The following is a 27,311-nucleotide window of genomic DNA, read 5'->3' on the forward strand; positions in this document are numbered from 1 at the left end:
TTTTAGCAATTCACAGTAAAGTTAGACATACTGGTGACTGTTGACCGATGTCTTAAACATGGCTCAGTGGTTTGGTCATAGGTGTTCTATAAGCAAGTAATATGTGGAATGGTAAGAATGTGAAAGTGTGCTTGGAAGGATGCAAGGGTAAAGAAAGAATGGAGAGAGAAAAAAAATGAAAGAAGAAAGGTTGGATGTTTAGAAGGAAGGAAAAATGAATAATAGATGAATGGAAGGAAGGGAAGCTAGAAAGGGATTGAAGAAAGTAAAGATTAAAGGAAAGAATGATGAAATGTTGAAAGGAAATAAAAAAGGATGCATGGCAGAAAGAAAGCTTAGAAAGATGAGTAGAAGGATGGAAAAATAAAGTGGTAGGTGTAAGGATGGAAGGAAGGAAAAATGGTTGAATCTTTGGGTAGATGGGTGCATCACTCATGACCCACAGCCCTGACTTCATACTGATGGAGTTGAGCTGCACATTCAAGTAGGTGGCTCCACTTAGACAGTGCTCACTTTCTGGATGGGATAAGTTACCCCAGGTTCCTTCCTTACCCTCACCTGCAGGAACTGATGGCGTCACTGAGCACTTCACAGAGTCACCTAATGAAGCAGCACATGGAGGCACCACAGAACCATCTCATGTCCTGGAATCCACATTATCGGCTAGTCTTAGAGGTACGTTCAACTTTGCTTACTTTCTAGTAATCCCTCTGGTGGCGTTTCATGTTCCAATGAGATGAAATATTTGTTTCTTTAAAATAAGAGTTCTGTGGGGTTGCTGTGGGCTTGCATGTCTTAATCTGGATCTTTGTCCAATGGTTTCCAGGTAGATATTATCACTTTTCTTTCCTTCATAACTTTCAGCATGAGTTTAGTTCAGCTTGGATCTGTCAAATTCACAAATTCACAAACCCAGATTAATATATTTCTGAAAATTTTATGTATTTGTTAATATCTTATGTGTGTTAGAGACTAGCGACAAATGGAAGATTACAGATTAAGATACTTAGGTATTGTGGTTATCAAATTCTCAGTCCAGTAGGAGAGAGAGAGTGAAGGAAAAGAATAAAGTTTTCCCAGCACCGTTTATTGAAGATACTTTCTACATTATATTTTTGACTCCTGTCTAATAAATTAGTTGCCCATATATGGATGGTCTTATTTCTGGGCTCTCAATTCTATTTCATTGATATTTGTGTCTTTTTATCCTGATACCATACTGTTTTGATTATTGTAGCCTTGTAGTATAATTTGAAGTCAAGGAGCAAAATACTGCCATTTTTGTTCTTGTTTCTCAGTATTTTTTGGCTATTTGAGGTCTTTATGATTCCATATAAACTTTTAGCAGTTTTGTTCTATTTCTGTAAAGAATGCCATTGAGATCTTAATAGAGATTGCAATGAATCTATATATTGCTTTAGGTAGAATGGCCATCTTGACAATATTGATATTTCCAATCCATCAGCATAAAATTCCTTTCCATTTCCTTGTGTCTTCAATTTCTTTTAACAATGTCTTACAGCTTTCTATATACAGGTCCCTCATCTCCTCAGTTAAGTTTATTCCTAGGCATTTTACCCTTTTTACTGCAATCAAGGAACTTGTTTACCTTCATTTAATCTGGGGCTTACACAATAGTTCACTGCATAATCTTTTCCTCTGAAAGGCACCCTAACTTTTCACAGAATCATTACTCTGCCTGAGAGTTTAAGAGGTGCATGTGTAAATAGCAGGGGATCTTCCTCACTGTATGGCTAAAAGAGAAAGTTATCCATATTCATTCTGTTATTTCCAAGACTTTTAGCCATCAGGCTATTTGCCAGTACATTTTGGAGGCTTTTTTCAACATCTAGGTTTTGAACAGTGATTCCCCAATCACTTTGTTAGTTCTGTCCAGGTGCATTCATGAACAGGTGGGAAACAGAGTATCAATCCCACTGGGAACCTCTGGGAGATAGCATAGAACCCCTCAAAAAGCAAAGTGGCTGGGGTATGCATCATGTAACTCCCTTCATCGTTGTCAGTGGGTTACTTGCTTCTAGAGATGATAGTACTCAGCACTTCTGGCCTGCCCCATACACACCTAGGGGTGGCATCCTAGAGACTGCCTTAGAGCCCCATTGGTGCTGCAGCAACAGTGAGTGCTGAAGGAGATATTAATGGGACACTGACATGGTTGGATCTATCAGGTCACAAGGAAATGGGTCACTGGACTTCAGGTGATAAACAATATTTCTATGGCAAAGTTTGTGAGGCATAGTCAATAGTATTCACTGACTCTTTTCAATACAGAACAGAATTTTTCAACCTTAGCACTTTCGACAATTTGGGGCAGGCAATTATTTGTGCATTGTAGGATCCCCAGTAACATTCCTGGCCTCTCTTTACTAGATGCCTGTAGCACCTTCCATATGTACATAGTTGTGACAATCAAAACTACCTCCTGACAGTTCCCAACGTCCCCTGTGAACAAAGATGTCCCAGGTTGAGAACTACTGAGCTAGAGAATCCTCGTTAAGACTCCCAGAAGGACATTTTCTCCTTATATCTTTCCCGTTTCATCCTGGCCCCATTGAGATCCTGAAATTAATTAGGAAATTAATATACTCTATTAGTTACTAATGAAGCTTTAGGATTCCACCCATGTATTCATTTATTAATTCATTCTTACATCATTAAATTATATTCAACAAATATTTGTTGGGTACCTACTGTATGCCAAGCAGCCAGACATTACTAGACATTACCAAGTAGTCTGTGAGGGGTTGTACAATATATGATAAGGAAATTTGAGAATTCAGAAATGAATTCTGACATGGATTTGTAAAGGTAGATTTGAGCTAGGGTTGAAGAAGAGTAGAATAAAAGGAAATAATGAGAAATAAGCATGGCGGGCTGAGAAGACAATTTGAACAAATGTTCAGGGCCTGGAGAACACATTTGGGGATAAAGGGTGATCAAGAATTAATGAAAATTTTCAGCTCAAGATGAGACAAGAAAGGTAGGGGAAAACCTATCATACTTTCTTTCCTTTTCCAGAAGCAACCCAAGCATGTTCTAAGCAGCAATAACAGATATTTCTCTCCCTTTCCTCATAGGAGGAAAAAAATAAGCTATCGCCAGTCCAGTAAGAGGCCATCATTGTGTCTAAACTGTATGCCTGTCTGCAATTCACAGGACTACCTACAGGAGGGACAGAGAGGGTCGAAACCACGGTCACAGCCCTGGAAACCACCTCCACAGCAACCGCTGCTTCCTCTCCCGGGATGCTGACCCTCCTGGGAACATCAGATCATACAGCCGGCATGAGTCCACCAGGAATGGTCATCACCACCACAAGTGCGTCCCCTGATGGTCAAGATATGACAGCCTTGGTGGCTACTGAACCTGGTGCAGGAACTAGCACAGCAGGTGCCGGGACAACCCCATTTGTCTCCAGTCAAGGACCAGAGACCACACCCTCACCAGTCTCCGCTTCTGAGACAGAGACCAGTGCCGCTGTCCGCGCTCCCACTGTGTCCTTTGGAGAGCCCAAAGCTTCAACCTCCAGGGTCACCCATGCTACAGGGACAGCCCTCACTGCTTCTAGGGCAACCCCGAATGTTTCCCATGGTAAATCAGGCAGCACATTCCCAACAGAGGTTGCCACTAGGGGAGAGGCCACTTCAGCGGTTTCAATTCCAACGGTTTCTCCTGGTCTGCCAGGGACAGAGAACTCATGGGTTCCCAGTCCTGGAGCAGAGACAAGTGCAGTTACTCCAGCACTGACCGATGCCCTGGGTCAGCCAGAGACCTCGGCCCCACAGGTTCCCTTTCCTGGTCCACAGAGTAGCTCGTCCATTCCATCTGCAGCTGCTTCCCCTGGTGTCCTAGGACTGGCCACTTCCCCAGATACCAGACAGAGGGCAGAGACTAGCCCAGCTGTTCAAACACTGACTTTTTCATCTGGTATATCAGGGGTGGACATGTCACTGGCCACCGGTTCTGGGGCAGAGAAGACCAGTGCAACTCTCATGACTCTGACCGAGTCCCCAAGTGAGTCAGATACAACAGCCTCATGGGTATATTCTGCAAAGCCCAGCACTCCTGTTTCCAGAACAATCCCAAGTGTTTCCAGTACCAAATTGGACACCACATCTTCAGTAGCCACCAGTCCTGGAGAGGAAGCCAGTTCCACCAGCGTGCCAGCAGTGGTGACCTCAGTCGTCGCTAGTTATGGGACGGGTTCCAGCAACCCTCTGTCAGCTCTGACTGAGTCCCTGCATGAATCAGAGACAACAGCTTCCTTGCACACTCGTCCTGCAGAGTCTAGCCCCACAGTCCCTGGGACAAACCCTGACTTGTTCCATCATGAAGCAGAGAGCTCACCCTCAGCAGTCACCAGCCTCGGGACGGAAGCTAGCTCAGCTATTCTGACCACGCCTGTCTCCCCTGGTGTGCCTGCCATGGTGACTTCGCAGGCCGTGAGCCCTGGGGCAGACACCAGCACAGTGGTGCCAACCCTGACTCTTTCTCCTAGAGAACCAGCAGCCACAGCCACGTGGCTCACCCACTCCAAGGCTCAGCCCAGCTCGGCCACCCCCACACTAATGGGCTCCCCCACTGTACCAGGCGTGTCACCCATCACCAGTTCTAGGGCAGAGACCACTTCAAGTTTTCCAACTCTGACTGTGTCCTCACACAAACCAGAGCCAACAACCCCAGGGGTGGGCCATTCTGGGACAGAAGTCAGTCACAGTGTCCCGACTCCGACTGTCTCCTCAGGGGAGCCAGACACAACAGCTTCGTGGGCCACCCGTTCTACAGAGACCAGCCCAACGGTTCCCGGGACAAACCCCAGTGCCTCCCACAGTGAGTCAGGAAGCACCCCCTTGACAGTTACCCACCCTGGGGTGGAAGCCAGTTCTGCTCTTCCTACTCTGACTGTTCCCCCCGTTTTACCAGATACAGTAACCTCACAGGTCACTAGCTCTGAGACAGTTGTCAGTACGGCTGTGCCAACTCTCCCTCTTGCTCCTGGAAAGACAGCGACCACAGCCTTAGTGGCTCCGCATCCTGGGGTGCAGCTCAGCTCAACCATTTCAACTCTAGCTGTGTCCTCAACCATGCAAGGACTGGGGACCTCCCTGCTCACCAGTTCTGGGGCAGAGAACAGTACAAACTTCCCAACTCTGACTGCCTTGTCACGTGAACCTGAGACCACAGCATCATGGGTCACCCATTCTGGAACAGAAATTAGTTTTTCTGTTTTAGCTCCAACTGTGTCCACAGCTGAGCCAGATACAGGAGTCTCATGGGTCACCCATTCTGCAGAGACCAGCACACCTGTTTCTAGAACAACTTGGAATTTTTCTCCCGGGGAATCAGAAACCACATTCTCAACAGAAGTCACTTCAGCCATTCCAAGTACAGCTGTCATCCCTCGTGTGACCTCACTGGTCATTAGCACCTCACCAGTCACTGGCACCTCATCAATCACTACCACCTCACCAGTCAGTAGCACCTCACTGGTCACTGGTGCCTCACCAGTCACTGGCACCTCACCGGTCACTAGCACGTCACCAGTCACTGGCACCTCACTGGTCACTGGCATCTCACCAGTCACTGGCACCTCACTGGTCACTAGTGCCCCAGAGGTCATTAGCACCTCACTGGTCACTACCACCTCACCAGTCACTAGCACCTCACCAGTCACTACCACCTCACCAGTCACTGGTGCCTCACTGGTCACTAGTGCCCCAGAGGTCATTAGCACCTCACTGGTCACTACCACCTCACCAGTCACTAGCACCTCACCAGTCACTACCACCTCACCAGTCACTGGTGCCTCACTGGTCACTACCACCTCACCAGTCACTGGCACCTCACCAGTCACTACTGCCTCACTGGTCACTGGCACCTCACCAGTCCCTACCACCTCACTGGTCACTAGTGCCCCAGTGGTCACTAGCACCTCTCTGGTCACTACCAGCTCACTGGTCACTGGCACCTCACCGGTCCCTACCATCTCACCTGTCACTAGCACTTCGCCAGTCACTAGCACCTCCCTGGTCACTACCACCTCACCGGTCACTGGCACCCCACCAGTCATTACCACCTCACCAATCACTGGCACCTTACCAGTCACTACCAACTCACCAGTCTCTAGTGCCACAGTGGTCACTAGCACATCACCAGTCACTGGCACCTCACCAGTCACTGCCACCTCACCAGTCACTGGCACCTCACCAGTCACTACCACCTCACTGGTCACTGGCATCTCACCGGTCACTACCACCTCACCGGTAACAAGCACTTTGCCGATCACTAACACCTCACTGGTCACTACCACCTCACCAGTCACTGGCACCTCACTGGTCATTACCACCTCTCCAGGCACTAGTGCCACAGTGGTCACTAGCACCTCGCCTGTCACTAGCACCTCGCCGGTCACTACCATATCACCAGTCACTAGCACTTCGCCGGTCACTACCACCTCGCTGGTCACTGCCACCTCACCAGTCATTACCACCTTGCCAGTCACTAGTGCCACAGTGGTCACTAGCACCTCGCCGGTCACTACCACCTCACCAGTCACTGGTGCCTCACTGGTCACTAGTGCCACAGCAGTCACTACCACCTCACCAGTCACTAGCGCCACAGCAGTCACTAGCACCTCGCTAGTCACTAGCACTTCGCCAGGCACTACCACCTCGCCAGTCACTAGCACCACAGCAGAGACCAACACGTCTTTTCTAGCTCTGAGCAATTCCTCCTATGCTCTAGAGACCACAGCCTCGTGGGCTGCCCATCCCGAGACAGCTGTTCCAATGCTGGTCACTTCCTCTGGAGTGCCAGGTCCAGCAGTTTCCTGGGCCACCACCCCTGCAGAGTCTAGACCAACACCTGGTGGTCCCCAGAGTGAATCAGAGACCTCGGCCCCAGCGACCACCAGCCTTGGGGCAGCAGCCGTGTCAGCTGGCACACCACATGCGGCCACCTCGCCGGCCGCTGGTCCTTGGACGCAGGCCAGTGCCACGGTGACAGTGTGGACCCTCTCTTCTGCTGGACCAGAGACCACAGGCTTGTTGACCACCCCCTCCAGTGCAGAGACAGGCACATCCTCTCCTGCCTCCACGGCTGCTCCTTACTTACCGGAGACCACAACCTCACTGTCCGCCTGGCCCATGTCGGAGGCTCGGACAGCACTTCCAACTCCGACTGTCTCCTTTGGTGAGCCGGAAACAACGGCCTCTCTCATCCCCACGCTTGTGACTGAGACCAGCAGAGCCAGCATAAGCCCGGCGGTCTCAGCTGGCCGTCCTGCAGAAGCGGCCCCTCTCTCCCCACAGCCTGGGACAGAGGTCAGCTCAGCGATTTCAACTCCAACCCTTTCTCCGGGTTCAGCAGAGGCCAGCACAAGCCAAGCGATTCTGACCACTCCCCCTGGGGTGCTCACACCGGCAGGCACCCCCATAACAGCCAGCGCACCTCGTACTGGAACTTCCCAGGGTGCAGAAACCTCACCCCCCGGGAGCTCAGTTGGGCCTCCAGAGTTTTCCACGACAGTTGAGGGGCACACTGTGGCCTTGACAGCATCAGAGACCCCAACACCTCCGAAAACCAGTCACGGAGGAGGGCCGAATCCAACCACCCTGCTGAAAGCCACAACTCTCGAGACCACTAATGTGGCTACCGTGAGGTCAGGCTCCACCACGGCCAGGACCACAAGCACCTCCAGTGCCCTGCCTGGAAGGCCTCTCGCCCCCCTGGCCACTCCCGAGACCTCGACCCTGGCCTCTGTGAGTGCGACTTCAGGAACAAGTAAGAATAACTCTCTCTATACACACACAGAGAGGCGAGGCGGGGGAGGGAGGGAGAGAGGCATAGGGATAGATATTACGTGCATATGATACATGTATATTTTTATTTTAAATGTGCAGCTCAGCAGCACTCATTCCATCCACACTGTGGGGTACCTGTTGCCACTCTCTGCTCCCACAGCATTTTTATCCCCCCAAGCAAGACCTGTGTCTCCATGACAGAGGCGATCACCCCTCTCCCGCCCTCCGGGCCCCGCTAAGCTCTGCTCTGCCCCTGGCTCCGTCAGCGTGCCGATTGTAGATATTTCATGCACGTGGACTCCTAAGCATTTATCCTTCCGTGTCTGGCTTATTCCACTTAGCGTAGCGTCCCCAGGGTCTGCCCGCGCTGGCCGTGCGCCAGCCCTGCTCTGCCCGTGGGCGAGGGGCCCCGCCCTGCAGGACAGGCCGCGCTTCAGTCGCCACCTCTCCCTAAGCTCTGGGGATGTTTCCACCTTTTGATTATTTTGAACAATGCTGCAGTGAACAGGGTGCACAAGTGCCTGTCCGCGTCCCCTTCTTCGCAGGCACTTGTGTGGACACCTAGACCAGGAATTGCTGCCTTATTTAGCATATTGGTTTGCCAGGGCCGCCGAAGTCCCACAGGCCGGTGACCACAGAAACAATGGAAATGTGTCATCTCGTGATCTCACAGGCTGGAGGGGACCCCCAGAGGATGCTTAAGCACACACCTTGGGGGCCTCCCATCTGGGGGTGGGGGGAGCTGGGGTATTAATCCACTAAATTCCATCAATCATTGCTCTCTGGCCTGTTAACTTCCCTAAGACAGAGTTGCAGGAACTGCCGCGTGCCACAGTGCAAGAATAATTGTTATTTACCGATAACCTCAGAGAAGGCACTTAGGAAGGCTGTGCGCTAGTTCTACCCCCAGCCCTTTCTTAACCTCCTCCCTACCCCCCTACCCCCACCTCTAGCAGTGAGTAATGACACCCAGATGTCCCTAGCCCTTGGAACTCTTCCTCACTAAGTATGTCCCCAAGAAGGACAGCACCCTCATCCCCAAGGTTCTCAGGCCCAGAGCACCCCAGAATGCCCGAAGTCTCCTTCTAAGCTGAGTTAGACTCAAGTGCCCATTAACGCTGAATCTTCACACTTAGCATGAATGAACAACATCTGCTCATGCTGTTTTCTTTTAGCTCTGGTGACCCCCACCTCTGCTCCAGGACCCTCAGCATCGCTGACCATCCCCAGCTCTACAGGTAGGAACTAATCTCTAAATCTCTAACTCTTAACCTCCAAGTCCCTCCTGTGACTGATGAATTCCTCAGGGCCTGGGTCCTGATGCCCACCAGACCCAAACTGCCCCTCGCTTGTCTTTGCTCCCTAGTCTCTGGCCACACCAGCCTTGTACACAGTTTCCAGGACCCAAACACACTTTCAACCCTAGGGCCTTTGCACTTACCACTCTCTGAACTCAGCCAAGCCTGGTTCTTTCTTGTCCGAATTTCAGCTTAACATGCTCTTATCCAGGCAACCTCCGGAGACTAACATTCCCCACATCCCACAAATAACCAGTCGCTATTCTAGCTCCACGATCATTTCCTTCAGGAAAATTATTGCTATTTGGGTTTCTTGACGGCTCGAGTATTTGTGTCCCGAGTCTGAACAAAAAAGTTCTTGGTCTCTCTTCTTCCCACCAAAATGTCCGCAACTTGTCAGACTTTGGCCACTCCAAGCTGAAAGGGCTTTGAAGGTTCCCTTTGGAACTGCAGTCACAATCTACTGCAGAGGACTCTTCTCCTCTGGCCAGCTGAGGAGGGAGGACACCCCAGTCGGTCTGTCCCAAATTTCACTGCTCCACCCTGTGGACAGGAGCTGGCCGTGGCCTCCCGCACACGCGCACTGCAAACTGGAGACTGCGATGACCTCTCGCCCTCTCTCCCCCCACCTCCCAGCTGCAGGTGCTGGCCCAGCTCTGGTTCCATTTACACTCAACTTCACCATCACCAACCTGCTCTGTACCGCAGACATGGAGCACCCAGGCTCTGCAAAGTTCAACTCCACCGAGAAGACCCTCAATCTCCTGGTGAGAGCCCGTGGACGCCTATCCCTATGCCTTGTCCTCACCCCCAGCCCCTCCGCTCACCGCCCTCTCCCTCCCACAGCTCGGGCCCTTGTTCAAGAACACCAGCGTGGGCCCCCTGGACTCCGGCTGCAGACTGTCCCGCCTCAGGTGAGGCTTCCTTTCCTTACAACACAAAGAGGTTCCCTGGCACCCCCGGCTCTCAGAGGGGGCTCTAGGTGACAGCTGGAAACAAGTCGTAGGTTACTGGACACTTGTAGGAATTCAGAAGCAGAAGGAGGCTGCCCTGGCTGAGCACGCCAGGCGGCTTCCTGGAGGGGGTGTCTGTCCACAACCTTAAGTGATCTGGACGAGCAGAGCTGTAGACTCTTCGTGCCGCCAGCTGGAAAGGCCGGCTTTGACACATTAGGGATGTGAAGTGAAGCCTGGCCACACCTGTGACGGGAGTGAGGTGCTGAGAGGACCAGTCTTGGGCCCTCCCTCCAGCTGCCTCAGCGTAGAGAGCAGCGGCCCCATGTCAGCACAAGCCCCTGACACAATGAGAGAGCGCTGTCCGGAGCCCACAGGAGCGGCGAGAGCGGCGCTGTCTGGAGGGGGGATGCCGGGCCTCATTCTGACAGTCGCGTGTGCGTGAGCCACAGGAGCGTTGGCAAGGGTGCGTCAGGGCGCGGGATCTTCTTTTTCTTTGTCTGTGTGTTGAGAGAACATTAGCTGGCAGCACTGTGCAGGCTCCGGGCTCATGCTCCCTCACTCAGTGTCCACCTCACTCCACCCGCCACCGTGCCAGCCTCCATCCACCAGGTGGCACATCGAAGTCGGGAACAGAGGAAACAGCCCAAGAATGCAAGGGAAGTTCTTTGTAAGAGTGACAGTTGAAGGAATCAATGAATGAAAGAAAAAATAAAGAGGGCTGGAGAGAGGAAAGCAGGAAGGAAGGAACCGAGGGGAGACAATGGGGGAGGGAGGGGGATGAACTGGAGAACTGCTTCAGTGTGGGAGGGTGCACAGTAGGGTGTTTGCATGGGAGACACAGTAGGGTGTTTGCATGGAAGGCAGATGAATGGAATAGTGATGTCATCCGTGGTTCATGCTGGAGTTGGTGACTAAGGCCACACTGAGGAGTCTTCATAGGGTTTTGCACGACAAAAGCTTAAAAATCCCAGTGTCAAAATTCATGAAATCACATCCTGTCTTTGTCACTTGCTATGTGATGTTTGGGAAGTTCTTTACCATGTAAGTGATTTGTTTCCTCGGCTGGGTGGGGATTCTGCCAGCACCTGTCGTGCAGAGTTGCTGAAAAGGTAACGAAAGAGCCAAAGTGAAAGAGACCCCTGGTACACGTGGTAGATGCTCCATGAATATTAATTATGTAATCATAATTACAGAATAATTACAGAATAATTTCTGCGCTGCAGGGAAACCCTGGAGTTGGAACCAGACCCTGGCAGTATGTGATTTGTTCTGAGTAGGGCTCCAATAAATGGGGGGATGGAAAGTTTGAAGTAATGGGGAGACCAGCAAGAGGTTGGCCTAGACCGGAATATTGCTTGACTGGGGGAGAAAGAAAGGCAGAGTGTCCATGTGGCCTCCTCCTCTTTTTGCTTTGACACGTGACATGGGAGAAGCGTGGGTTCTGTGCTTTCAGGGGAGAGAGAAGCTTATTTGAGGTACATGGAGGACATCCCTCAGGCTGCTGGTTATGTGGCCGAAGCTCACAAGAGAGGCCTTGGATTTCGTGATAATAAAATTAGTGGTTGATTCAAAGAACAAGAAGCAAGTGACCCAGGAAGAAAAGAGGACAAAAGAATAGAAGCTGAGGTTGAGGGCTGGAGGTCACCAGTTCGTGGGCTGGGAAGGGCCCTGGGTGCGAGCGTGACTGAGGAAGCAGGTGACACGCAGTGAAAGAAATGTCACAGAAGCGAGGGGCGGTTGACCTGAAGAAGGGCCTCAAGAAGTATAGAGAAAGCAGCCATGTGTCCTGGATTGCGTGCCCATATCCCTGCCTCCTCAGGCCTGAGAAGGACGGGGCAGCGACAGGGGTGGACACCATCTGCTCCTACCACACTGACCCCACGCTCCCGGGACTGGATCGAGAAGAGCTGTATGAGGAGCTGAGCCAGTTGACCCACGGCGTCACCCAGCTGGGCATCTACACCCTGGACAGGGACAGTCTCTGTGTCGATGGTGAGTGTGCACGGCGCAGCTGGGGCCCCTTGTCTCTGTACCCGCACTTCTCAGCTGAGAGCGCTTTTCCAGCCCAGGGGACATTGGGCGATGCCCCGAGACATTTTTCATGTCCTAAAGGGAGGGATGCGAGTGACATCTAGCGGCTAGAGGCCAGGGCAGCTGCTCAGCATTGCACAGGGCATGGCAGACCTTCCCCACGGGAGCCAATTGTCAGTGACACTGCTTGAGACAGACTCCTGGCTCAAATACAAGCCCAGTGTTTCCTCTAGGGCTCATTTGGAAATTCCTTGAGGGCTCATTTGGAAATTCTTAGCACACCACGGGAGGTGTGTCGCCCCTTTCTCCATTCCCCTCTTATCTCCTGGATGAAATGCCTCCAGCTGATTCCCTCTGTTCTCACAGAAGCCCAGCTAGAGCGTGGGCCCTCTAGAGAGAGAAGCAGGTGGCTAAGTCCTGCCTGATAGACTTTGGTGTCATGGTTCTACCCTGATTCCATTCCATTTCCCTCTTCATGACAGCCTAAGGCAATTTTCTAGGTTTCCAACAAGCCAGCCAGACCACACCTTCCACAGGAGGCAGCACCACTTAGCACACACCCCTGGGTGCACGCTGGGCAGCGCCCCCTGCTGGCAGTGCCCTGACAGCCATGCTACCACCAAGAGTAACCGCGGTTATGGGGCTGATTCTGATCATCAAGGCCTTAGGTGCCAGGAAGGTCTTTATTTGCATTATTTTGTATTAATCTTACCCCAAATCCTGGGAGCTATGACATTCGTCTGTAGAGAGAGACCTCATCCTTTCAGACAGGAAGACATTTGCCCACAATGATCCAGTCGTCACATATGTTGGAATCAAGACTCAAAACCCAAACTGAGTCTAGACTCCAGAACCGCCAGGTAACACTCTGACCAGCCACCTCAAGAAAACCTCAGTTCTCATCACAGGAAGGGGCACTAAAGACCTTTAATCTAAAAGTCTCAATTAGTCATTTCCCTGCTACATCACCTTGGAAATACCTTTCCATTCCTAGGCTTAAATATAGCTTTTTTATTAGTAATAGCACATCCTGTGCTTTGTCCGTGGAAAGCATGATTCCGGGATTGGGACTAGCGGAAAGCAGTGGTCACTAGTTTAGATTAATGTAAAGCGGTGAGTGACCACTCTCCGTGCTGTGTGTGGACAAGCCACGTGACCCTGCTGAGCTTTGTTGCCATCTCTGTAGAATAGGGGGCACAGATCAACACACAGGGTTGTCCTGATAACCCAATGAGGTCACTCAGGAAAAGCCCACATCAGTCATGGACTCCTCTCGGTCAATCCTCCCGCATCTCTCAGGGGGCACCACAGAGGCGTGATCCATGACCCAGGGAGACGTCTGGGAAGAGTTCTCTCTCCCCCAACCCTTTCAGGCTCATACTCTTCATCTGACCTCCAAGTCCCTTCTTTTCCACAATCCCGCCACGTTTCCAGCTGTCACCAATATTCCAAACCAGATTCCCTTTCTTCCACCTCACCGCACTTACACCTGCATCTACCTGCCACAACTCTTTCCCTCCAGGATCCCTAGAGGCCCTCGAGTTCCCAAACTCCTCTCTTCTCTTCACAGACTGCGGCCCAGGGCTGGGGTTTGTGTACTTGGACTAGAGAGACCCCCCCCCTCTGGCTGGAGACAATGAGTCCTCAGTTGCTCCATCAAATTCATCTTTCCCTCTGCCCACATCTCAAAGTCCCCCTAGACCTTCAAAAGAACAGTTTGCAAATCCATGATCCAGAAATACTGCTGCGCTTATCTTCCCAAATCAGTGACAAGCCCACGGAGACAGTGACTAAAGCTTTGATTTCCCAGTATTTTAGAGACAAGGCAGAGTCACCTCTACATCATAACTATTAAACTGCATGAGCTTGAAACTTCAATTTGGGGCTGGGGGCTAATGGTCCTTGGGCTGGGTCATGCACGTCCCTTCCCTTCCTGCACCCCAATTCCGTGTCCTCTCCTCATTCCAGGTTACACCCGCCGGACTTCAACCTCCACCCCCAGCCGTGAGTACCCAGGGGTCTGATGTCCCCACGCCCCAGGCCCCCTACGGCAAAGCAGTCCCTGAACCCTAGGACCCAGGGAAAAAGGCAAAGGACCTCGTGGTCTGACCCTCCCCATTGCTCTCGGTAGCTGGCGCTGCACAGCAAAGAGGCATCGGTGGCAGTCCCAACCCACTCAGAATCCTCAGCTTCACTTTGGCCCATTTCTTTTCAGCTACTGTGACCTCCACCCTCCTCCCAGGGACATCCGTGGTCCCAACTCATTTTCCCAGCTCCACAGGTAGGTGCTGGTGTGCTCTAGCTCCTTCTAAAAAGCTAAGCTCTTTGGCTTCAAAGCTAGGGCCTGAGGACCTCCCTGGTGGCCTAGGGGTTAAGTCTCAGGCTGTCACCCCACGGCCTGGGTTTGAGCCCCAGCCAGGGAGCTACCCACATGGTGCAGCAGACCTCTCCTGTCTCCCCGCTGCTCCCCTCAGCAGTGTGTTTCAGTGGATCCGCCTGTTCTGCTCCCCACTCTGTCTCTGGTGAATCCTCTCACCCCCCTGCACCCCTGGCCAATTCTTCATGTGTGGTGGGGGGGGGTGTGGATGTGGAAGGGGTCGTATGGATTTTATCACGTAGGCAGATAGCTGTAACCACGCCTGCAACCACATGACAAGATCATTCCGGCACCACAGATTATTATTTTGTGATAATAAAATAAAGTTATTTTTACTTTCAGAAAGTTCTATCAGTGGAACCGCACAACAACCACACAACACGCAGCTCTGGGGGCAGTTGTGGTGGTTGTTCCCTCAGTGTGTGCCCTTGAAAGCTGCTGGCTTGTAACGGTCCCATCACCTGAGGTCGAGTAGGTCAGAAGTGGCCACCTTGCGGCCTGGGGTCACCTGTGTCGAAGGCAGGCCTCCGCTCAGAACCAATACACTGCTAGGTAGCCGTAGATCTTCACTTTAAAAAAGAAGAATTTAACTGAAGAAGAATTTAAGTAAATTGAATTTAACTAAACTGACTTTAACTAAAAAAGAATTAACTGTTGAATGGAATTGGGTTAACTTCTCCCCTTTCTTATACTCCAAGCCATGAGCTCGCCCCACCCTGTTCCTTTTAGCTTCTTCATGAGAGCCCCTCAGGGTCTGGACTCCTGCGGGGTCCAAGACCTGAGCCCCTGGCCTCGGGCCTGGCCATGCACCTGCCTGCCTCTAGCCTCCATGCACAGCTCAACGGCACCCGCTTTTTTTCTTGCCCAGTTTTGTGTGCAGTCTAAGGAACCTCCCACTGCTCCCGCAGACCTGGGGCTCTCGGCCTCTGTCCCTGTACGTTGCCCTGCCGGGTCTGGCGGGGTCACTGCCTCCTCTCTCTCTCCCCCTCTGCCAGCCGTCCCCTTCCTGGTGCCTTTTACCCTCAACTTCACCATCACCAACCTGCGGTTCGAGGAGGACATGAGGCTCCTGGGCTCCGGGAAATTCAACAACACAGAGAGGATCCTCCAGAGCCTGGTGAGAGCCCCCCACGGTCCCCGCCCTCCTCCCGGGGCCAGCCTCGCCCACATGGCCTGCTCCCGGAGCCAGCCTGGCTCCTTCACCCCGGCAGGGCCCAGCCTCTCCTCAGGGCCCTCCTCACCTCCTCTCCCTCCCACAGTTCCAGCTCTTGTTCGAGGACAGCAGTCTGGGGGTTCTCTATGCAGGCTGCAGACTGGCCTCGCTCAGGTAAGGTGCCCCCAGGAACACAGCTGACCAGGCCTTGGGCCCTGCCCTGAGGCTCTCTGACCATCCACACTCAGAGCAGCTCCCTCCCATGGACACTGGGCATCAGCAGTAATGGGGCAGCTCCAGCTCCTGGGGACCCAGATCTGAGCCCCCAAGCGGCACTGCCTCCTCTGACTCCATTATGACCGTGCCCCCCCACCTCTGGAGAGCTCACCCACAGCATCCAGGGAGAGGGTGAAGGAAAGTGTGCCCTTCACCGGTCAGACACAGCTGAGGGGCTGATCTGCCAGGGGCTGGAGGCCAGGAGGACATCTTTCCTGGGGTGCTGAGAAGGGCGTCTGCACATGGAGGGACTGGTTGGCACCTCACCTCCCGTGCCTCTCACACAGTCTCCTGGTCTGGTCTCCCATTTTGTCAGAGGAATTTGTTTCCAGCTCTCCGTCCCTTGGGGGAGGTGGGCAGGTGGGCCCAGCTCAGTGCCGCGGTGGGCTCAGAGCTCAGGTCCAGCCCTGCCGCTCACTGCACCCTCTGAGAATCCATCGCATGCTCAGCGCCTTCAATGATGGCAGCAGCTTCCTCAGGATGTTCACCAGGATGTCTGCCTTAAGGGCTGACAAAGAGAAAGAGGGGCGGGTGAAAAGGTGGAGCAATGGTTGGAGCAACCGTGGGGGGTTCTTCTCCAGGCCTGAGAACGACAGGGCAGCCACCGGAGTGGACGCTGTCTGCACCCGCCGCCCTGACCCCGTGGGCCCCGGGCCGGGCCGGGAGCAGCTGTACGGGGAGCTGAGCCAGATGACGCAGGGTGCCACCCAGCTGGGCCCCTTCACGCTGGCCCCGGACAGCCTCTGCGTGGATGGTGAGCAGCAGCCCCTGTACTGTGCTGTCATGGAGCCCACATGGCACCCGCAGGCCTCCCTTACGCCCTCCCACTCCAGCTCCGCTTCTCTCTGCCTCCTCTCTCTGCAGGCTACTGCGGCCAGACTTCAGAAGCCACCCCCGGCAGTGAGTGCCCCATGATCCTCAGACGCTCCCTGGGAAAGGGAGGGACAGTGCCCGGCCCTGCACCAGCTGTGGGGCAGGTGTCATGGGCACCGGCCTGGAGTCATCACGATAGGACTCTCTGTGAATCAGCCGTGGGGCTGGTCAGGCAACAACAGGCCTACTGTGTGTCAGTGGGTGGGTGGATTCAGGACAGTAAGTGAATCACCGGATTAATAAGAACGGCAGGCTGGACTTAGGCTCAGCTGAGGCTCTGGAGCTTCGAGAACAGCCTCCTCCTCCCCAACGGCACGTGGTTATCTCACGCTGTCCGCACGTTGAGTCTGGTATCAGGCCCAGGACACTCGGTCGTCCGTGTGGGCTCCGGCGGGACGGTCGCGGGCTCGGCCCCATCCTCCCGGGCCTGACCCGCTGCGGCCTCCCTGCTCTGTCTCTGCTCCAGCCACGGGGCCACCCCTGGTCCGTGTGACCGTCAACTTCACCATCACCAACCTCCGCTACTCAGAGGACATGCGGCTGCCAGGTTCCCTGATTTTCAACGCCACTGAGAAGCTCCTGCAGAGCCTAGTAAGAGTCTGCCCCAGCCCCTGCTGCCATCACCCCCACCTACCGATGCCAGCCCCTCCGTCTGAGCTCTGCCCACCTCGCCCTGCCCCACCTGGGGGATCAGCCCCACCTCACTGCCAGCACCCCCCGTGGCCGCCTGCCTGCTCCCGCCTGCCCGCTGGCACCGGCCCCCCGACTCTTGCCCCTGCCGCTCAGCCCCGTTGTCCACCGCCCTTGCTCCCGCACAGCTTGGACCCCTGTTCGGGAACACCAGCGTGGGCCCCCTCTTCTCCGGCTGCAGACTGGCCCTGCTCAGGTGAGACCTCGGAACAGCCTGCCAGGGCTGCCTCGGTGTCCAAGCCCAGGTCAGATTCCCTGCTTCCCGCCTCCCGCCCTGTCCTCAGCAGGAGTACACCCAGGGCACTGGCGCCACCCCGAGTACCCCCGGATTCTGCAGAGGCTGCCCACAGGACTGCCCCCTCAGCTGGTCATCTGAGCCTCCTCCTCCCACTCTGGCTCCTTCTCTCCCAAGAATTCTGTCAAGACACACACACCTCTGCTCGCGCCCCAAACCCCAGCTCTTCGCTGGCCTCAAGCGCGGGCTCTGCTGGGCACATGCCGGGGACTGCGGCCGGGCATTTTAACAGAGATTCTTCCACAAGTTGCCTGTGTGCAGCCCAGCCAGGCCAGCCTGCAGCAGGGCCTCTTCCCGCGTTTGTGCCAGCCTCGGGCCGTCAGCACCAGCAGCGGGGGCGGGTGGGTCCCCGTGCTCTGATTCTGGCTGTGCAAGCCCCTTAGTAACAGTCACAGGAGTGGGTGGCAGAGGGGCTTGTGGCCTACGAGGCCTGGAGCTCACACACGACCCTAGAGAAAATAGAGTGGGGTCGCAGGTGGGGAGTCCTGGGGCCCTGGGCTCCTGCTCCGGGGCCAAGGGTGACTGCCTCGGGCGTTGTGGGTTAGCTCTTTATTGGTGAATTTAAAAGGAGAGAGGGAATTGAAAGCACCGGGAGAGAAAGACAACGGAAAAATACACAAATGGCCCCAAAATGGGTTTTCTAAGTGACCCAGGACCTGCTTGGTGGGGACGGCGGCCTGGCTGCCTAGTCTGGAGCAGGCAGCGCCCCTCTGGACGCCTGGGTGTTGCAACTTAAGTTGGGCGCTTGCATTCCAGAAGGCCATCAGTGGCCTCTCAGCTCCCTGCTGACCTCATTTCCTCTGGCCCTTGCTGACCCACCTCCAGGGGTCTCAGGACCCTCCCTAAGGACTGTGTATTCAATGTCACCTCCTTCCCAGGCCTGAGAAGGACGGGGCAGCCACCGGAGTGGATGCCATCTGCACCCGCCACCCAAATCCCGCAGGCCCGGGGCCAGGCCGGGAGCAGCTGTATGGGGAGCTGAGCCAGCTGACCCAGGGTGCCACCTGGCTGGGCCCCTACAGGCTAGACCCAGACAGCTTCTGTGTCGATGGTGAGAGCCTGCCATCTTTACTTGCCTTTCAACAGGCCTTACCACCTTCCTGTCCACTCCCTCCTTCCCTCATCTCACCCCAACTCATCCTGTCTCTCTGCCCATGCAGGATACAGCCAACAGGCCACCACCCCCAGCAGTGAGTATGCGAGTCCCAGCCCTGGGGACAGGGCCAGGGCAAGAGCTGCCCGCCTCCGTCCCAGGCCCCCCACCTCTGGAAAACAGGCCCAATACCTGTCAGAGCCCACGTGTGAAGTCCTCTTCCAGGGCTCTTTGGAGTGTCCCCCATCTTCTCTGATGATGGGGAGCTCTTCTGCTCCCAGCTGAGTGGGCAGCAGGTTCTGCTCCGGGCTCAGATACCCACTGGGGCCCACAGCTCGGAGCCCCTTGTGGGGGCCTCTGGGGCCTCCAGGGTGGGTATGCGGTCACCATCTTCCCCAAGATCTTAAAGGTCTCTCCCTTCCCCCTTCCTCACTGTCTCTCTCCCTTTGCAGACCACACCCCTCTGGCCTCGGTCACCGCCCCCAGCAGTGAGTATGGCCTGTGTGACTGTGTGGCTGTGTGAATGTGGCCGCTGCCCGTCCGCTCACATGGGGCCGCTCCGCCGGCCAGCGCGTGCCTCCTCGTAACTGCCCTTGGGCGAGGAGGAGCCGAGGGACAAACAGTAAAATGTCACAGGAGTCACCGCCTCTCCCCTCCCCCACACGAGCAGCGATGGCTCCAGGCCGAGGGGCGCAGAGAGGCCCCGTGTGGTGACTGGAGCGGCCACAGCCCCCAGGCCCTGCGGGGGGACCCTGACCTGCTGCTTTTCTCCCCTCGTGCTGTGGCCTCCGCACCTTCTCGGTGTCCTCTCTGACGTTCTCGGGGGACCCCCTGCAGATGCCCGCAGGTGGGGAGGCCCTTGCTGGTGCCCAGGTCATGTCTGCGAGATCACTTCTCCCTTCCTTGCTCACTCGCCTGCTCTGAGGGAGCCACCCGCTGCTACCATCAAGGGCATTTATCTGCTCGAGTCCAGCCCCCTCTCCTCCCAAAGCAGCTCCAGACCCCTGGCCCAGCCCCGAGACATCCAGACCACCCAGCCCTTGTTCTCGGCCCTGAACTTATCCTCCCGCAAAGCTGCTCCTTCCTCCCGTCACCAGAGGCGAGGCTGTGGGCGCCGTCCCGGCCTCCTCCCGCCTCCCAGACCTGTCCTTCTCCAAACACCTCATCCACTTCTAGCCCCTGAGTCTTCCTCTAGCTGCCTCGCTCACCTTTACCCAGGCCCCAGCGTCCGTCATTGTTGGGGTGGCCCTGTAGCCCCCCTCCAGCTGCCTCTGGCCTCTGCACCCACGCAGCACCCCCGCTGAGCGCCTGTGGTCACAGTCCCCATCCTGACCATCTGGTGTGCAAACTGAGTCCCTAGTCACGGCTCCCTAAGAGGCTAAGAGGCCTAAGAGGCTAAGAGGCCCCTCAAGTCTCGCGTCTGTGACTCCTCACAGCCACAGGAGAGGCCTCATGTTCCTTGTCCCTGTCCCCTGGCTGTTATTCCTGGCTTTGGTCACTCCTGAAATGGCCCTTCCTCTGGTCACTGAGTGGGTACCCTCCTAGTGTGCACAAACCCCCCTCCCCAAGAGTGACCATCTCGTCCCTCTCCTGGCCTTGCCTGGGGTCATGTCCCGCTGCACAGAGCCGCCATGTTGGGGTTCAGTCGGCAGCCGCTCGATAAACGAGCAAGGCCGCCCGCTGCCTCCGGAGCCCCAGAGTGTTCTGGCTCCTGCAGTCCGAGACTGTGCCTGGCCCACCACTGGGCCCCATGTTAAGCCTCAGGCCACCTTTTTGTTACAATGGTCCAAACGGCCGGCCTTCCTCTCCCTCTCCCACTGCAGCCGCAGGCCCTTTCTTAGTGCCCGTCACTCTGAACTTCACCGTCACCAACTTGCACTACACGCAGGCCATGGGGCGCCCAGGATCCTTGAAGTTCAACTCCACTGATGGCATCCTGCAGTCCCGGGTGAGGGCCCCTGGCCTCTGCCAGCCTCACCTCACACCTGCCCCGTCCCTCCGGGCCTCTGCTCATGGTCCTCTCTGCCCACAGCTCAGGCCCCTGCTCAATCAGACCTCCGCTGGCCCCCTGTGTGCCGGCTGCAGACTGGACTCGCTCAGGTGAGAGCCGGGCGGGGGGCCCCGCGGGGGAGGGGCCCTGGACCCACCAGGACGCCCTCACGCCTTCTGCACGCCCACGTGGCAGCAATGCTCAGAGCTTGGAAATGAAGCATCTTCTTAAATGAGTCTTCTCCTCTTAAAAGAACCACGAATCTTGTCCAAATATTCTGTTTTCTGTCCTTATACGTGGGGACGGGTTGTCTCAGTTGAATGGCGCTAGGGGGACCCCCTGCAGATGCCAGAGCAGCTCCTCCAGCGCCCTCAGTCTCCTCCCTTCCACACCCAGAAGGCCCCCTCCAGAAGGCCATGCACACCCCCCGGCCCTTTCTTCCTCAGGCTGGAGAAAGATGGAACAGCCACTGGGGTGGACATTGTCTGTGACTTCCGAGCTGACCCCGTAGGCCCCGGGCTGGATCGAGAGCAGCTTTACTGGGAGCTGAGCCGGCTCACCCATGGCGTCAACTGGCTGGGCCCGCTCACCCTGGACCAGGACAGCCTCTACGTCAATGGTGAGGGCCTGTTACGGCTGTGGTCCCCGCTTCGGAGCTTGGGTGCCTCCTTTTCTCTGGGGGTTGGTCATTTCCTACTGCTGAGCTGGATTTGTCCTTCACTGTGATGAAATAACCACATGGTCCAGCCACTTCAACACCCCGCTTGGCTGCGTTCCCCTTGAACCTCCCTCTCCTGCCAGCTCCCCTCTGCTTTCCCCCAAGGGTCCCTAAATCTTCCTTTTTCTAAGCCAGCTCTCGCTCAGTCCTCCTGCCTTCTGTCTGCAGGTTACACTTACAGAGCCACGGCGCCCTTCACCGCCAGTGAGTATATCTGGCCTATTCCCTAGGCCCGCCCCTCCCCACTTTGAGCTTGGGGACCCATTGTTCTTACTTCCTGCCCTAAGTGAGTGGAACATCTAAAGGGGCCCCCAGCTCACCCCTTCTGGCTCTCCTCGGTCCAGGAGGGGAATCTCAAGCCAGGGCATGGAGATCTCAGCCACAGTGATCCTCAGATGTCTGTCCTTTAATTCTCCTGGAATCCTGCCCTTCCTGCTACTTTCTCACCCTTGTTTCTTGTCCCTGCCACTGTTCTGAGCGCTTCCCGGAGTCAGTGCAGCTTTTAATGCTGATGTACTGAAACCGGGCTCCATGGTGTGTTAGTTCGCTAGGGAGGTTAGACTACTGTGGACTGAGTAGCTCAAAAATAAACTGTTTATTTCACCATCCTGAAGGGTAGAAGCTCAAGTCAAGGTTGCTTTCTCCAGAGGCCTCTCCCCTGGGCTTGATACTGGCGGCCCTCTTGCTGCCCCGCCATGTGGCCGCCCCGGCACTTGCATTCCTGGTGTCCCTCCCCCCGTGTCCTAATGGATGGACGGATGGACAGACGGGCAGGTGGATGGATGGATGGATGGACGGATGGCAGACGGACAGGTGGATGGATGAGTGGGTAGCTGAATGGACGGATGGACAGATGGATGGATGGACGGATGGGCAGACAAATGGTCAGATGGATGGGTGGAAAGACGAAAGAAGGAAGGATAGAAAGTAGACTGTAGAGAAGAAAGCTTGGAAGGAGTGATGACTAGAAGGCAGGGAGGGAAGAGGGGAGATAACTTTTCTCCCAGAGTGTTGTCTCACAAGCCGGCCTGTGCACGGCTCGTTCACGCTGGAGTCACATCACCAGCCCGCTGGGCTCCCTGGCATGGCATGTGCCTTTGTCTCACCTCCCACCGAGTCCTGCACAGGTCACAGCTGCTGGCTCTGTGCACCTGCATGTGTCTGAGCAAGGGCGTAGCAGGGGAGGCCATGAGCGAGGAGGCTGGAGTTGGGGGACCTGGATCCAACCCAGACTCTCCTCCACTCCGCCGGGTGGCCCTGGACAGACAGGCCTCTCTGTGCCTTGGTTCAGGTTGTGTTTAATTCCGCAAAAATGCGTACACACAGAGTAAACATCATGCAAGTATTTATTACACAAGACAAATTAGAAAATGCTTTCCGACCTCTCACTGTAGAGGGTGAAGGAGGGCGAGAGGAGAGCGCGCCGGTCCCTGCAGCTAAGTATGCCCGTCTTCCCCACAATCCTCTCAGATGTGCGTAGACAGGTAGAGATGTAAAGGTGTAGACTCTTTGTATGGCCCTATTGACAGACGGAGGTAGAGGCAGGGATGAGGGAATCTGGATGAAAATGCCCAGGGTCTGCAGTCCGCAGCAGCGCGCCAGCCCCCAGCCCTTTCTCTGGGAAAGCACAACGCCCCCAGAGCTTCACAGAGCCGACCGCCCCTGCCTGGGTGGGAGCGCCTCTCCACCCCGCTGACCGCCAAGCCTGCCCTTACTCCCCGTGGGGTGTGACCACTCACAAGGGACCTTCAGACTGGTCTGGAGGACCAGACCCCCGCAGGAGCCCCCCCTAGGCTGAGTCCTCCTGCTAACCGCGCACTCCGCACCCGCGCAGCTGAGGTCCGCGCGCTCACGGTGAACTTCACCATCGACAACCTGCGCTACTCGGCGGACATGGGCCGCCGGGGCTCGGTCAAGTTCAACATCACAGACAACGTCATGCGGCACCTGGTGAGGGGCTACTCCCCCCATCCTCTGCGGGCCCCCGGGGCCTGCTCCGCCCCTGACTCCCACCACCGCCCTTCTTCCCCAGCTTGGCCCGCTGTTCCGGAGGAGCTTCCTGGGCACCCGCTTCTTGGACTGCAGCGTTACCACGCTCAGGTGAGACACCTGCTCCCCCGAGGCCCGCGGCGCGCTGACTGTGGGGACTGTCCTTGGGGGTCCTCTTCTGTACCCACTTTTTAATACTGTGTTATTAATTTTTTTGAAATTGTGATGAATACCTAGTGACATAAATTAGCCATTTGCAGCATGCAGCCCAGGCTGTCTGGACTGAGCAGAAACTGGCCGATGGTAGTTGCTCCAGGTCTTCGGGGCCGCTTGCACGCTGCTGCCATGTCCAGATGTGCATTGATGACCTCCTGCAGGGACGGCACATCCCCCTGGGGAGGGTCTGGGCACCCCCCAACAGGCGCTGCTTACGCCGTCCCCTAGTGGAGAAAACAGACAGCACAAATAAATGTCTGGAATGGTTTTGAGGGCAGGAAGCGTGCGCAGTGTGTGTATGGACCAACCCCCAGAACACGCAGAACTGAAACTGTACAGAGAGCATGCTGGGCTTCCTTGTCCCCCACCCAATGTGGGCACCATCTTGCTATTTCTGTCTCTGAGACTCTGCTTTGCGGGCCTCATCTGGAGACCTGCTACTGCGCTGACCTTTTTGTGCCTGACTTAGTTCACTTAGGCCCCTGTTCGCAAGGCTCAGCATGTGTGGGTCAAAGGTGTCTTCCTTTCTAAGGGGAAAGGAGATTCCGTTGTGTGCACATTAGTCATCACAGCTTTGGCTTTTACGTGGACGGGCAGTGTGCTAGGGGCTCAGCAGGGCAACACTGAGCTAGACTGGCCCATCCTGTACTCACACGGAGGCTGTGGGGACCAGTAAGGTACTGAGACAGCAACCAGGATGCGAGGGGAAAGGCAAGACATCAAGGGCCCAGACGCAGCCCTGGCCCAGCCTGGGCGGGTTCTTGGAGGTGGAAGAGCAGCTGAAGTTGGGAAAGATGACTGGGCTATCACCAAGACAAGGGGAAAGGCACCCACCAGGAGCCACTGCGCCAGGTGGTGTGGCCAGGCGCGCAGACTGGATGGCACAGCAAGACTGGATCTGGGACCCCAGGTGCGCAGTGACTGCGGGCAGATGGCAGCCAAGCGGTGGCACCCTTGAGACTAGTCTGTCCTTCCCAGGTCTGTGGAGAATGGTGCCAAGACAGGAGTGGACATCCTCTGCAAGTACCTGCAGCCACCCCGGGCCCCAAGCCTACCTGTCAAGCAGGTGTTCTATGAGCTGAGCTGGCAGACCCGGGGCATCACCCGGCTGGGTCTCTATTCCCTGGATAAGAACAGTCTCTACCTCAACAGTGAGTAGTTCCCAGCCCGCCGAGCCCACAAATTCTAGCGGGGTCTCTATTTATCATAAGGGAAAGCTCGAGACAAACCTGGGGGGAGCCCCACAGAACCCCCACAACCACGCTGCAAGACTGTCCTTGATTCAACCCATTTTACAGATGAGGAAACTGATGCTCTGAAATGTTAAGTCCTTTCTCTAAGTTGGGTTGTTTGAGCCCAACTGTCAGCCTCCGACACTGCACCCCACTCCACAGCTAACTCCCAGAAGCCTTAGGGAAGGAGGATCCCACAGCTTCTCCCTTTTCTGCTTACTTCTCCTTGGTGATGGGCATGCTTCTGTGTGGGGTCCCTATGAACAGGCCCTCTGAATACCAAGGGGGCCCAAGATGGGGTGCAATGGGCATCAGCTGAGCTCCTGGGGAGGGGAACACTGGCGGGTGCCCTTTGTCTGGGGCTCTGATATTCAGAACCTGGCCCTGGTGAAGTTAGGTGCAGTAACCCACTCCACACCCCACGTCCCCACCCTGGGGATGGTATTTGGCGGCTCACATCTGTCATCACGGGGGCAGGGGACAGGCGGGTGATCTGTGGCTCCTGTTTAAACCAAGTGGGATGGAGGGACAGAGAAGGGAGGGATCCCCTCACTCTCGCAGCGTTTGCGGCCAGTCTGGGCGCTGATGTTCTGAAGTCACCGTTTCCTTCATCTTGGCCGTGGCAGGGCCAGCTCAGGACCCTGGGAAGCTGCACCGTTTGTGCTGCGTCGTGCTGTCTGTTCACTGAGCGCACACCAGCGTCAGCGCTAAGCCAGGCTTCCCGCCTGGAGCCAGGGGCAGAAGAGGCTCTGGGGGCAGCTGTCCTGATGGGTGCTCCAACAGGACAGGGCGTCTCCAGCACCACGCGTCCCAAATGTGGACGGACCCCGGCATATCATAAGCCCTCAGTGGCATTGCTGGAGGGAGAGACGGGTTGGAGAGCGGGTAGAAGGGAAGACGGTGGCGTGGACGGAATTTGGGGGGGATAATTCCGGGGCGGGAGCCCTGCGTGGGCTGCAGAACGGAACAGCTGCCTGCCGCCTCCCCCTCACGCGGCCGTTCATTTTCAGATCACCACGAACCTGGTCCAGAGGAGCCTCCTACGAGTATGTATCTTCCTGTCCGATGCCCTCCGCAAACTCTGGGGGTCTTGAGCCAAGTTTCTGTCCTCCTTGGCAAAGGGGCTCGCCTCCCACCACGGCAGAGGGTGGGGCCAGGTCTCCGTGGGAGGAAGGACGCCGCGTCCTTGGCATCTTTTTGGACCCGCGTCTATGGTCTTGACTTGGTGAATTTCCTCCGCCCTGCTGGGCCAAAGGCAGAAACTTGAGCAAGAATTCCCTGCAGGGGCAGGGGCTGAAGACAGAGGATCTTGTAGCCCAGGCCTCCTGATGGCAAAGCTGCCGTGGGCGCGGCAGGAAATGCTCAGAGGCCATGCGGGCTGGAGGCTCCTCCGGGGTGGCCGGATTTCGCCTTCCCTCACCCCGTGGCCCCTGGGTCTAGCTTCCTGGCCATCCGTTGCTCGGTGCTCCCGGTTACAACCGCCAGGCTCTCAGACGCCTCCCGCCCTCCCTCCCTCCTTCTCTCCCCTTCCCTCTCCTTCCTTCTTTCTCGCCGTCCTTCCACCTGACCAACCAGCCTCATGTCTGTTTCGCGTTGCTTCCCCGCTTCCATCACCTCCAGGTTCTCTGCCGTATTCTCACCAGACTTGCCCTCCGAGCACAGCACCGACCCTTGCAGCCAGCCCAACCCTGTCCTTCCTTTCTTTCCTCCGCTCCCTCCGTCGCTTCTCTGCATCTCGTCTTCTCTTTGACCACCTCCCGGCCCGTCCCCCTCTGTCCGCACGTGCATGTGTCCATCAGCCCATTTTCCCGCCGCCAGCTCTGCCTCCTGGGCTCAGTCTCTCTTGCCGGCCCTCTCCTATCCTCTTCGGTGTATTTCAGTCGCACACTTTGTCACCCTCTGCTCACAAACTCACTCCTTGGCAAACTGTGAATCGTTGTCCTGGGCTGGGCCACTGCTGGGGTCACTGGGGGTGCTTCACCCTCTTTGTGGGGGACTCCGTCCCTCTCTGATGTCTACCCTTTTCACAGCTCCTGAGCCAATCACCTTTCTGCCTACGTCATCACCACCTGCACAAACAGAAGCCACCACAGGTACCTGGGGGTGGGGGTGACCCTTTGCCTTCCCAAAAGAAGCTCTGCGGCCCCCAGCTCCCACCAGCCAGAGGCTGCGCGGAAGCTAAAGATGCCAGGGTGTTCCGAGTCCAGTGTCAGGGCAGGATTCTGACCGTAATGATCACACAGACAATGCCAACAGCTGCCTTGCCCCGTAGAACCCTGAGTTTTGTGCAAATATCAGGTC

The 27,311-nt window shown here is 55.7% G+C and overlaps 1 protein-coding gene and 1 long non-coding RNA gene across 5 annotated transcripts in view; one reads left to right on the top strand and one right to left on the bottom strand.

Annotated features, from left to right (window-relative positions):
- Nucleotides 1–27,311, top strand: part of LOC119240347 (mucin-16-like) — a 61,169-nt gene that overhangs the window by 24,591 nt on the left and 9,267 nt on the right. The window contains exons 4-29 of one of the 2 annotated variants that reach the window (XM_054692973.1): nucleotides 565–675; nucleotides 3,178–7,803; nucleotides 8,999–9,061; nucleotides 9,758–9,888; nucleotides 9,968–10,035; nucleotides 11,897–12,069; nucleotides 14,077–14,112; nucleotides 14,324–14,389; nucleotides 15,481–15,602; nucleotides 15,745–15,812; nucleotides 16,496–16,668; nucleotides 16,779–16,814; nucleotides 17,254–17,378; nucleotides 17,606–17,673; nucleotides 18,651–18,823; nucleotides 18,933–18,962; nucleotides 19,318–19,353; nucleotides 20,689–20,813; nucleotides 20,898–20,965; nucleotides 21,302–21,474; nucleotides 21,742–21,777; nucleotides 23,408–23,523; nucleotides 23,606–23,673; nucleotides 24,757–24,929; nucleotides 26,021–26,056; nucleotides 27,041–27,103. In XM_054692973.1, the coding sequence (XP_054548948.1) occupies nucleotides 565–675; nucleotides 3,178–7,803; nucleotides 8,999–9,061; nucleotides 9,758–9,888; nucleotides 9,968–10,035; nucleotides 11,897–12,069; nucleotides 14,077–14,112; nucleotides 14,324–14,389; nucleotides 15,481–15,602; nucleotides 15,745–15,812; nucleotides 16,496–16,668; nucleotides 16,779–16,814; nucleotides 17,254–17,378; nucleotides 17,606–17,673; nucleotides 18,651–18,823; nucleotides 18,933–18,962; nucleotides 19,318–19,353; nucleotides 20,689–20,813; nucleotides 20,898–20,965; nucleotides 21,302–21,474; nucleotides 21,742–21,777; nucleotides 23,408–23,523; nucleotides 23,606–23,673; nucleotides 24,757–24,929; nucleotides 26,021–26,056; nucleotides 27,041–27,103 (6,963 nt within the window). Of the gene's footprint in view, nucleotides 1–564; nucleotides 676–3,177; nucleotides 7,804–8,998; nucleotides 9,062–9,757; nucleotides 9,889–9,967; nucleotides 10,089–11,896; nucleotides 12,070–14,076; nucleotides 14,113–14,323; nucleotides 14,390–15,480; nucleotides 15,603–15,744; nucleotides 15,813–16,495; nucleotides 16,669–16,778; nucleotides 16,815–17,253; nucleotides 17,379–17,605; nucleotides 17,674–18,650; nucleotides 18,824–18,932; nucleotides 18,963–19,317; nucleotides 19,354–20,688; nucleotides 20,814–20,897; nucleotides 20,966–21,301; nucleotides 21,475–21,741; nucleotides 21,778–23,407; nucleotides 23,524–23,605; nucleotides 23,674–24,756; nucleotides 24,930–26,020; nucleotides 26,057–27,040; nucleotides 27,104–27,311 lie in introns of those variants that run through there. The other variant, XM_054692972.1, reaches the window with a different exon arrangement.
- LOC129145447 (uncharacterized) overlaps nucleotides 22,910–27,311 on the bottom strand; it is a 29,877-nt gene continuing 25,475 nt past the window's right edge. For all 3 annotated transcript variants that reach the window (XR_008550987.1, XR_008550985.1, XR_008550986.1), the window contains exons 5-6: nucleotides 23,796–24,002; nucleotides 22,910–23,092 (exon numbers count right to left, since the gene is read on the bottom strand). This is a non-coding gene — a long non-coding RNA (uncharacterized LOC129145447). The remainder of the gene's footprint in view (nucleotides 23,093–23,795; nucleotides 24,003–27,311) is intronic.

This window comes from Talpa occidentalis, unplaced genomic scaffold, assembly GCF_014898055.3.
Source record: "Talpa occidentalis isolate TD23 unplaced genomic scaffold, MPIMG_talOcc4v2.1 talOcc4.12, whole genome shotgun sequence".
Lineage (NCBI taxonomy): Eukaryota > Metazoa > Chordata > Mammalia > Eulipotyphla > Talpidae > Talpa > Talpa occidentalis.